We start from the raw sequence: 12,073 nt of genomic DNA, 5'->3' as shown, positions 1-12,073 counted from the left end.
ACCCCCCCCCCATCCCCCCAAAAAAAAAAAAAATTGAACCGTTTGGGGTATATACACACGCTTTAAAAAATAAAATTAATAAATAGCTGGTTTTCCTTGGCCCCGTGTATTGAAGAGGAGGCCAACCCCAGGCAACCAGTCTCCAAGAAAGCAAAGACACAAAAAAAAAAAAAAAGCCTATACATGGCCAGCCTCTTGGTTGTTGGCAGCAGCAGGCATTTTGCATGGATCCTGTGACATTGCTAAGGCACTTTGACATAAAACAGCCACTGAAAAAGAATGTTGTTTTGTGGGCTTAAGAAACTCAGTAAAGGAACGGAGTGCCTTAAATCTAGTTTTCCCTGTAATATCTGGGGGAAAAAGATGAAACAAGCTAAAAACGCTCTAACATGTCTACAGCTAAAAATGTATAAAGTCAGCAGGCTTACACTGTAACCCATCAATTTTAAAATGACATACTGATTGTTACCCTTATTCAACACACAGCCATTCTGCACACAGGATAATAAAACTGCTGTCCGCTCTAAGAGTTAGCCAGATAGAAAAAAAGTTTGTTGGAAATCTGTGACATGACTGTGGCACAAAAAGGCTAATGGCCTGCAGACTTTAATCAAACCCAGGGAAGATGGTAGCTGTTTTGACAATTCTCTATCCTGATGGTCTACGTGCTGAAAGATGGCTTTAGGTGCATTCACAGGTCATCTTCATCCTCAAAGGTCTCGGTACATCTCAGGAACATTGTCCCATAATCAAACTGTGGAGCAGACATCTGGAAAAGGAAACATCATATAAATATCACATAAAATATCAGAAAAAGAAATAAAAATGAATTTTGACTTCCCTGTACATTCCACATCTTGAACTACAGTATAGGACACAGTCTAAGTATCCATAGACCATGAGTTTTAAGGCTTGTACCTTCAGGTGTTTGGACACTGGCAAGCTTTTGAAGAAAGGCCCCCTGAGCATCCCCTCATAACCCTACCCCACTCCATGAGGCCTCAGCTTTGTAGCAAGCAATGAAGAGTGAAGCTGGCCATAAACACATTACGATTCGGCCAGTTTCTGCTGAGTTTCGCTCTATAGGCAGGCTGTGGGGTTTTTTCTGCCGCTGGCTATAGCTGGCAGCAGTAATCATTGTATGCTGGTGGCAGGGAAACCTACTACTGTCAGAATATAATAGCACAGTAGGCAGGATTCCCACCATCAACACTGAATGTGTTGATGGGGGGGAAAATCAAGCGATCTTCTTTCCTTCAACCCGTTGAAGGAAAGAAAATTGCTTAAATGTATAGCCAGCAGAGGCTCTGGCAATGAGTGGTCTTATCCAGCCACCTAAAACTATCTAGCTAGAGCAGCCAACACTCAATTTGGAAAGAAAAAAAAAAAAAAAAGTGTAAAAATAAATAGTGTAGTGCTCTAACACTATTACCCAACCAACACCACATCAAATTTACATGTCATGTGTAACCACACAATGCTTCAATACTGTCTCCTATACAATAGCATTCATCAATTTGTGATACTCATACATATACAATTATTGTGTAATGCAGTAATCCACAGTACAGTCCATCCACACTTTCACTTTTTAATTCGTTCAAATCAAATGATCTCTGTGCAATCAGTGACTATCCCCTCTCCATTGAAATCACACATTTTCACCTAGACCTTAATTATTACATATCAGTTAGGTCTGGCATGCTTCACAGATGGACAGACTAATATCAGGGCTTATATACAAAACACTCTTCCTACAATTATTCCATACATAGGAAGCAGCATAAACCGCAGGTAGTGTAAAAAGGTTTCTGAAAGCTTTATTCCAACAACACTTACAAAATTTGGAGCTCTCAGCATAGTGCACATATGTACTCAAAACACATAGGGACCCAGGCATTTCTCCCTGCTGCTATTCATCAGGCACTGGGTGCTGTAAGGGGGGCCTAAATTGAGATACAGCTTGAATAAAGGTTTTGCCAAAAAGGACAGTGAGGCTGAGGTTTTTGAAAAAGAATAGAGAAGGCTATAACTTGTGCTTTCGGAGTGTTTAGGGCCAAGTTCTGGTCAAGTCCTAAGTGTAGGAAGCCTAAAATGTGAGGCACAGAGTAACCTCTGGGACTGAAGTGCCTGCGTTCACACAAGGCAAAAAGATTTCCAGTGTTTATACAGTGAGATCAGCACATTACGACGTTCATGTGGTGTTCAAATGGTTTTCCTTGCTTACTGTTCTTACTAAGGACTATTTGTCTACATCTGATCAGGCTGGGCAGTTACTGTTCACGTCCAAGACGTGCCCCATTTTCTTTTTTTGATAACTGTGGGATCACGATTTCATTTGTCTTAATCTAAATGACCTAATTTTGTATTGACTCTGAGCTACATTGTATTGCTCTGTCTTGTGATCCCATTGATAAATTAAAAAAAATAAATAAATAAATAAATAAATTTCCCCAGATACAATAGTAGATTTTTCTGGAAGTAGCTTTCCTTCCTTTCAGAAAAGTAGGAATGCCAGACCCCTCTGCTTCTTAAGACCTGGAGAAGCAAGATGGCATAGAGGGCCATAAAACTGCAGGTCTGGCTTGCTGCGTAGAAACTAGGGGTTGTCTACTAGTGGCCCTAAAATATCTGTGCACTAGGTTTTTCTAGGCTAGTTTGGTGCAATGAGAAACACCAGTTTCTTCTCTTGCTCAGTTTTGTGGAGCAGGTGAGACAGAATTTGCACTAGGAGGAAGGCACAGATTAGCTTAAACTGAATCCAAGGTATTATCAAAGCATCCAAGGAAAGCGCCAGAGGATCTTTGGTCCTGGCCACAGGTAAAGCTAACTTTATGGTAAATCTGTAGGTAAGAATATCCATGCCCAGAGTCCCCCATTTCTGACAGACCAGTTTGAATATGTTGAGGTGAAGGGCCCATTCTCCTTGGTCCAAGTGGGGACAGTTTAGGAAATACACCATCCAGTTGTCTCCTGTTATTTTGAGAACAAAGATCGCTCAACAAGGTTTCTCCATCCATGAAATAGTCTGTCTTGCTTCCTTCAAGACTGCATGACTACCCCTGCCCCCTTGGTGACTGATGTAAGCCAGAGTCATGGCTTGGACTGCATCCTGATTGAGGTCTTTGAAGGGAAGGGGGGGTAATAGTGCAGGATCATCCCTATCACTCTTGAGATCTAGGATGTTGTTGGGAAGCTTGTTCCCTGCTCCGTGAGGGATGGAAATGCTCCTCCCTGGCCTGAAAGACTGGCATCTGTTATCACTTTCCAGTGATATGGCAGAAACAACTAAACCCACAACAGTAAAATCAGTTTGTATATGCAGTAAAGCATGCTTGTAAGGGGTTAATTCTCCGCACTGTGTAAAAAGGCTGTTTGATCCGGTCGTCTCTGACTCTCCCCTTCTACTGTCCCCAATCCATCTGCTGATAGAACAGAGCCTTGGGGGCAAGCTGCACATGCTCGGTTTGGAGTGTATTGCTAGAGATTTATTTTTTTTTTCTTGGGAGAGTGCATGTGATCAGCACAGGGCCAATCAGTGCTGTCCAGACAGAGGGTCAGGGGTTATGCAGCCTCATAGGACAATCAGGGGAGAATGAAAACTCCTCCTACATGCTTTAACCAGATGAACACTGATAGAAGACACAAGACTATTCTAACTGGTGATGAGAAAAGGTATTTAGCTTAGTTTATATTTACTAAAATAATTGCATTTCATGTTCCGTGGAAGACCGGATATAGTGAATGCAGGGTCCTGGGTTTAGTAACTCTTTAAGGCTCGGGAGTACCTTGCTTGGCTGGCTAGAAGCAAGGGCAGGTCAAGAGAAGGAGCATGCTTGTTATATGCCAACAAGATGTTGTGTTGGAGAGATTGCCAATGAAATAGGGTGAATGGAACAGCCTCAAATGAGGCCCCATGAGACCCAGAACTCTCATGGAGAATCTCACAGAAAGGAGTCTCTTTGAACTTAAATCCTGAGCATGAATTTTGAGAAAAAGCAGTTTATTCTCTAGAAGATAATCTGTATGCCTTGAGTTCTTAGAGCAGGGTTTAAGCCATAAGGCTCAACACATGTATATAGAAATTAGAGCCATTCCGGAGATTTGTATCATAATATGTTCTAAGGCATCCACACAAAGGAGCAGGGCAGAAGGTACCTGCTCAGCCAAGGTATGGTCCTGGAATACCAGATTGTGTTGGTTGTCCACTGCCTTAGTCCAGTTAGCCACAGTTTTACATACAGAAATTGCACCAAGAGCTGGTTGCAGAGCATCATAGACTTCCTATTTGCAGAATCCTTTAATGATAGAACATTCTCAATTAGTCTAGTGAAATATTCACGACTAAGGTGTTTTACATTGCATGTGTGAATTAGTCCTGTCACCACAAGGACACAAAGCAGTTCCTGTGTGTCCCATTCACCTTAGGACATTCGCAAACCCCCCCCCCCCTCCCGAAAAAGAAAAACACAGGAGAGTTATGACTAGCTAGAGACCAATCACCTGATGGTATCAGCCTATAACCTATAATCCAGGGTCTATTAATATTCAGCTGCTGTCCTGTACTATACAGTTAAAAAAAACAAAAAACACACATGGTTAATGTTAGTCTGATGGCTACCATTCCAACGATAGCTGAGCTTAAAATCTTAGGACTGCATTCAAACCTGTGCAGTCATTTGTGGACTTCAGTAAGTTAGGCCATTTATTTTGAAAAATTTGCATGACCTTTTATTTTCAATGCAATGCAGGACAAGACATAGCATGCTCATTCATCAAAATGAATGGCACTGCAGTATGAATGTTTTGTACTTCTTACTGCAAAGCATAAATCTGAATATGCCCTCACTCCAGTTAATTTTGTATTTTTTTAGTTATGGATAGGAGGAAGGAATAGTTAAAACTTGGCAACACAAAACACTCAGTGCAGGAAAATCTCCTCAAAGAGAAAACAGAAAAAAAATTAGAATCTGGGCTGTTGGTTTTGGTCAGTAAATGAATCACAGAAGATACTTTAATGTGAAATCAAAGATTGGTAGGTGGCTTCATGGAATTCAAATACTGTATCTCTGCAAAAGCAGGGCTGCTTGAAGACTTGCAAATGTGTTCGCAGGCCGGTACTCCAATTCAGCAAAGAGAAATATGAGGAATCAGGTGCAACATTCTGAGGACTGCTAAACACTGTAATTTATCCAGAAGTCATCTCTCTTTTTGGAACGCTTAGTTTATACTTTTGTAGGATGTACTTTTGCTAAGTAATCAAGAGAACCCTTAATTCATGAGAAGTCCCTCATACAAAGATAAGAATTTCATCCTGTACAGTCTTGTGCAACAAATGTGGATCACTTCCAAGTCAGCTGATTAACTTCCTTGACTTGGGGATGTTAAGCTATAATTATCTAACTGTACAAGTTGAGGCAGAGGGTCATCCTTACATTGTGACACAGTGTAACAGACAGCTAATCTATGGCTTTAGGTGTAGCACGGGCTCAAAACCCGAGAAAACCAGCAATTTTTTTTAGTTTAGTTTTGGATAGATTGTGGGAGAGCCAAAGAAAATCTAAACCCAGTCACTCTGGTTCACACTGATGCAGTGTGGACTTTGCACCGGTTTCTGTGCGATTTCTGCAACGCATCATAAATCGCACCCAGTTCATGAGAACCACTGCGTGTGTGTATTTTGATTTAACAAAATCCCAAAATTGATTCACAAGACGAGGTGAAATGTGCAGAATCAGATCGCATGGGTGTGAACACCCATGTGATCCAATTTTGGTATGGACAAATAAGGGTCCCATGCTATTTTGGTGCGGATGCGGTGCGATTCCTGTGAGAATCACATGTGATGTGCTGCTCCGCATCAGTGTGAACCAGGACTAAAATCTCAAGCTATAAAATGTTACTATAATTTCAAAAATTGGTTTTCAATGTTTTTAAATCTGCAGCTTTCATTAAAATAATGTATGGTGTTCCCGCCATAAAAGTATTTGGTCATGCACTTCCTGTTAGTAGTGCAGTAGTGTCACCCTGTGAAATGCACTCCTGATGCAGAGTACAAGTAATGTCATATATTGCACAGGCATGGTCCACCAGAAGGCGGTCCAGAGCAATAATGTACAGTCAATGCTAGAACTAGTGCACATAGCCAGGAAGAGGCTGAAAGAGTCTAGGGGAGTTCAGTAACACTAAGGTGCAAAAAAAGATGAAAAAAAAAAAAAAAGTGAGATTTGAGAAGTTTGTACTTGCCATAAAATCATTTTCTTGGAGTCTATTGAAGGACACAGTGGAGGTCTTAAACTGCCACCTACAAGAAGACTGGACACTGGCAAACAAAAACCAGTATTAGGCCAACTACCAATAGAACCCCTGCTACTACCAATGTGCCTCAGTTTTGTGGCAAAGTAGTACCAAGAGCATGATCATAAACATTAACAGAGGAGTGAGGCCTGTGTCCCTCTGTGTCAGTAACTTGGGAAGTGGAGAAGATAATGGAGGCAGAATGCTGGGTATACACGGTCAAGAATTACCCGGATAAATTTCATGATATCTTGTCTGGTTGGATGTACTATTGTAATGAACTAAACAGCGCAGATTCAACTACCTCTTAGATGTTGGTTTTACCAGGGTATTCCTTAGGTACACTCAGATGATGACGCCCTATAGTAGACACGACATGACAAGTGCCTGGTATTTTATGCTTTGTTGATCTCCTCTGCGTACACTATTATGTTCTCCTCAGGTTCGGAGTAGTACTGTATCCTGTGAGCATAGTTGTTCTGTCGGTAACTGCTATGTTTATAGACAGTTTGTTACAGTGATTTTGATAAGACAACTAGAATCCCATCTGGTACCTCACTGGTCATGTGCAGAGACAAAGCTCCTCCATGGTCATTGGGGCCCTTTTGTGGTTTACGACATGCCTGTACCAGATGCCCTGACTGTAGGCAAATGGCTACATGGCATAGAGATGCTTGGCTACAACATGCTTACCTTTGTATTTGTTTCTTTTCTATATCTTGTACTCTTTTTATAGTGTTGGATAATCCAATTTAATAAAAAGATATATAAAAAAACAAAAAGAAGAAATGAAAAGATCCGCTTTGTGACAAGCCGTGAAGCAGAAGATGTGGGCTGGCCTACACTTTTATTTTATGGTTTGCCAAAACTGGCCCAAAAATCGTAAATTTTTCTTCTTTTTTTTTTAATTTAGCTGTATAATTTCTTGCTACTACCAAAACCTACCACCAAAGAACAACCCCAAATCCCTCCTTCCACTGTTCTTTATCCTACTCCATGAGGGGGAGTTCAGGACTCTGGTATTCTGTAACCCCGCTGTAATTTACATGTCCACTGTGCTATGTTCTTAATAACATTTCTTGTTTAAAAAAAAAAAAAAAAAAAAAAAAATGTAATAAAATAAAATTACTGACCCTGACACCAACACTAACCCTGGCATTGACATAGATCAAACCTTGATTTAGGTTTTTTTTTTTTTTTTTAATTTATTTTTAATTTATAATTTATACACTTTTTTCTCTCTGAAGAGAGATACAATGTATCTCTCTCCTTCAGAAGACACAGGGGTGGGATTCACAGTGACTGATCATTGTGATGGCCAATCAGAGGCTATCACAGCGATCAGGTGACCCGGAATAAGGAGTTCCAGGTCCCGATCATTAGAACGGGACCTAGGGCTTTCAGCGAGACCCCGGTCTTTGTGCTGTGAGCGCGCCGTACAGAAAAGATAGGTATGCAAACTAGTGGCCCCATGGAAAAAAGCCCAGTCCAATGGGGCCGCTAATTTGTGTACGGATGGCATGAAGGGATTAATCCAAAGGTTTTTGAATTCCTGTGCTCCTTAATGCTTATTGAATGAGAAAGAAACAGTACTTTATAATAAAAACAACAGGAGAGTTCTGGGAACAAAGAAGGGATTGCAAACTAATCACCATTGATGCACCCTGAAACAAATATGTGGACTGGTACTGCTCAATGGTATTGGACTGCTGCCAACACCTACCACTCCCTAATTAGAATGTGTAGAGTAAATATAAACATAAGGGTGTGTAGCACTGCTCCATTTATTACATTTTGACACATTTATGGGAATAGGAAGGTGTCTTGTAGTATGGAGTGGATTTTCAATGTCAGAAAGGATTTAGATTCGTTACATTGAGCACTTATATCAACTCCCAGTGGAGGAGTTGCACCATTTCTATATATTTTTTAGGAGCAGCACTACACCCTTATGTTTATATTTACCCTGAAACAAAAAAAACCTGTAAAACAAAAAACTACACACAAAAATACTTAAATCATTACTAGTGTATAAAGGCATGCTTTATTAAATTTTTTGAGTAAATGAAGAATAAGTGACCAAAAACCATCACACTTTACCTGTAAAGGCTTATAAAAACTAGAGTCAAATTTTGTACCTGAGTGTGAGAGGACAGACTGGACCTCAGGAAGTCATAAATTTGCTGGCACAGATAGAGGCTTCCTTCAGGGCTCTCCCAAGGGGAAGGTTCATGTAAACCACTTCAAGAAATGTAAAAAAGTTATATACAGGCATGTGTGACAGTGAGGAGCAAAGGGTAACAGGATCTCCAAGTAAGAAACTTTGCAACACTTTCACAAATAATTGATTGGTTTAACAAAAAAAAAAAAAAAAAAAAAAAAAATTAAAACACCACCTGTATATATTGCCAAACATACTGAAAAGAGATACTCATTCCAGCACTAGCAGGACAGGGACACAAAGTCTTCAGAAGTGCAGGCATTGAAATATAATGTCACTCTTGTAACGCCTTGCATGACACTTTACAAATCTCCACCCTCTCCTTACCAGAAAAACAGAGGTGCTTCTTGATCCATTTTTTTTTCCCAATTCAGAGTAGTTGCGGGTGGCTTCGCTCACACAGCATCACTATCCAGGTTTGAGATTGCTAACATGGTGCATCTGCTACCAAAAAGGGACTGTGCAGATGCACACATTTATGGTCTCCGTTTACAGTATCCTGTTTGTTATAGGTTGCATTTATTGTCCTTTGAATATGTATATATGCTCGCACGTGCAGCCATAAACTGTCAGTACATGTGTTTAGCTGTGTGCAGATAGCCGCGCTTTAACTTGCTGGGAGCAGACTTGTTTACATGTTGCAAGGTTACTACGGCAGGCCTGTATTAAAGACATGAAGTCTCTCCGGCTCTCCCAACCTTTGAGAAGGGCCAGCATCGGACACAATGCGTCAGATGGGGGGAGCTTCATGACATGTGAATGTAGATAATTTTTTAATGTTAATAAAATTTTATGGGTTTACACTATTAAGTTTGAGTAACGCATCTAAGAGGATCTTTTTATAAGGAAGTAGTAAAGGAAAAATTCCTAGTGGGAGGACCTAAAAAGTGTATGTTTGGATATGTATTTGAAAGTGCTGTTTATGCTCCATAAAAAAAACAGAGGTCCTACTGATAAGGTGAGGGGACACCCATTTGTACACAGTGGTAATATTTTTCACAAGTTGCAAGGATTTAAAGTTAAAGTGAATATATTGTGATACATCATGGGATACTGGTTTTCTAATTGCTGGGACTACATTTATTGAACTTTTTCACGCTATTTGTTTGATTTATAAAAGACGCTCTTATGTACAAAATTCCTTTAAGCACTTTTATCTTGTTTATAAGTTTATAAAATATGCAATGCATTATATAGAATGACATGCATTATGCACATGCAGATTAGAATGGTCACTATGAAATAAAAGTAAAGCGAGCGCTCAGAAATCAGCTGCTGAAACACTCCAAGGAATCACTAGACCTCATAACAAGATTAGGTATATATAGTGCAGCGCTGTAACTATATATACCTAAGATTAGATTGGTCATTTAGGCAGTATTTGATTTGTGTTCTCAGAGGAACATTGCGCGTGGAGCACTTCACCATTTTATAATATTTTTTAAAATGTGTTGATAGCACTGATTAATGGCAGCAACTCCTGGAGATCACTAGATTACCATTTTTTTTTGTATTACAGTAGTGGGGGAATTCCTTTTATATATTATGTCCATTGTAACTGCACTGCAGAGCCTGTGCACAGCATATAATACAGTTGTGCTCAAAAGCATTGATATTGAAAATATGACTGATCATGCCAAAAACTGGCTTTTATTTAAGGAAAGTGATCGTATGAAGCTATTATAGTTGTTTGGCTCCTTTTTAAAATCATAGTGACAACATAAAACGCCTAAATAGCCATGATCAAAAGGTTACATATCCTGGAATGTTTGGTCTTGGTACAGACACACAAGGTGACATACAGGAGGTTAAAATGGCAATTAAAAAAGGTTAATTTCCCACATTTGTGGCTTTTTCAGTTGCAATTAGCATCTGTGTATAAATAGTCAATGAGTTTGTTAGCTCTCATGTGGATGCACTGAGCAGGCTAGATACTGAGCCATAGGGAGCAGAAAAGGACTTTATAAAGTTCCATTACCTTGTTGCACAATTTTTTTTAAAGATGGAAAAGGATTCTCTTGATACCAAGCCATGGTCAGGTAGACCAAGAAAGATTGCAGCCACAACTGCCATAAGAATTGTTCAGGATACAAAGAAAAACCGACAGGTAACCTCAGGAGAAATACAAGCTTCTCTGGAAAAAGACGTTGTGGTTGTTTGAAGGAGCACAAGACATTACTTGAACAAAAATGAGCCGCATGGTCGAGCTGCCAGAAAGAAGCCTTTACTGTGCGTTTGCCACAAAAAAGACCGGTTACAGTATACTTACCACCACCTTGATATGTCTCACTGTAATTTTTTGTGGCATTGGCGCAGTAAAGACTTCTTTCTGGCAACTCGACCATGCAGCTAATTTCTGTTCAAGTATTGTCATATCGTGCTCCTTGAAACAACCACACCATCTTTTTCCAGAGAAGTCTGAGGTTACCTGTGGGTTTTTCTCTTTTTTCTTTGCAGTGGTGGCTGCAACTTTTCTTGGTCTGCCTGAACTTGGCTTGGTGTCAAGAGATCCCCGAATTTTGCATTTAATAAGTGACTAAACAGTACTGACCATCATTTTCATGGCTTTGGATATCTTATCTCCTTTTCCATTTTTATGAAGTTCCATTACCTTGTTGCTGTCAAGGAAATCGTATGCCAGGTTGTGCATGAAGTTATGTGCATGGGGCCGGATTTCGAGAGGGAACATTCTGCTCCCATCTCTCTCTCTCTCTCTCTCCACAGCTTTGGGGGCACAAGCAGCTGCACGCAGTTTAGTTATGCTCCTGGTTCCAGCGGCTCCCAGGTGGTCTGAATGGTCCCTTCAGTATATTCACAAGGGCCCAGGACCTGTAGCATGAAAGGACATTTTTTCTAAATTGGCTTGCAGGGATTTATACAAGCGGCTGGTGCTGCGTTTGCTGATAAAATTCTAGTTCTGGCTCACATTCTCTGCTGGCAGAATGATATCACTCACAGCCGCTTCTTCACTGCCTGCCTCTTTCAGTGAAGTGCTGAAGAAAGGGTGGACTTGGGCTGAGAGGGAATCAGCAGCAGGTTGGAAGGTGGCATATGGCAGACATCACATCATCAGTGTAGCGGGCAGAGGCAGCTGTCAGTGTGAAGTGAACACACAGGCACAGGAGTACACTGAGTGAGGGATCCTCCATCCAAGTCTTCAGGAGAAATCTCAGAAAAGGTACAGTCAGAAAAAGAGATACACAGCGAAGTGTATGTGCCTTGCCTCAATGCAATGCCCTGGTTGTTGGCCATGATGAAATAGGCCCCTTTCACACTAGCGCCCCACAAGAAAAGGGGACCTCTGTGGACCCTGATGTAAAAGGGGAACTCTGATGCAAGGGTGAACACTGCGAACCCTTGTGTAAAGGGGAGTGCTGCTGACTGTGGTATAAAGGGGGGGGGGGGGGGGAGGCAGCTTTGGCGACCTGGGCCCACCTTAAATTAGGTCTGCAGTGTCCCCCTTACATCAGAGTTCCCCTTTGCATTAGGGACCGCAGAGGTCCCCCTTGCACTGTAAGGGGGAACCCTGCAGATTCAGATGTAAAGGAGAACTTT

At 40.9% G+C, this 12,073-nt stretch overlaps 1 protein-coding gene across 1 annotated transcript in view; it reads right to left on the bottom strand.

The window, feature by feature from the left end:
- Positions 1 to 691: 691 nt before the first annotated feature.
- The window catches only part of STRA8 (stimulated by retinoic acid 8), a 30,851-nt gene continuing 19,469 nt past the window's right edge, over positions 692 to 12,073 (bottom strand). Inside the window, exons 7-8 of the mRNA XM_089680810.1 lie at positions 8,436 to 8,538; positions 692 to 769 (exon numbers count right to left, since the gene is read on the bottom strand). Of these exons, the coding sequence (XP_089536936.1) occupies positions 692 to 769; positions 8,436 to 8,538 (181 nt within the window). The remainder of the gene's footprint in view (positions 770 to 8,435; positions 8,539 to 12,073) is intronic.

This window comes from Staurois parvus, unplaced genomic scaffold (assembly GCF_062004578.1).
Source record: "Staurois parvus isolate SC_StPar_1 unplaced genomic scaffold, SC_StPar_1.0 ptg000249l, whole genome shotgun sequence".
Taxonomy (NCBI): domain Eukaryota; kingdom Metazoa; phylum Chordata; class Amphibia; order Anura; family Ranidae; genus Staurois; species Staurois parvus.
Note: the sequence above shows the minus strand (reverse complement) of the source record. Positions and strands in the feature narration are given on the sequence as shown.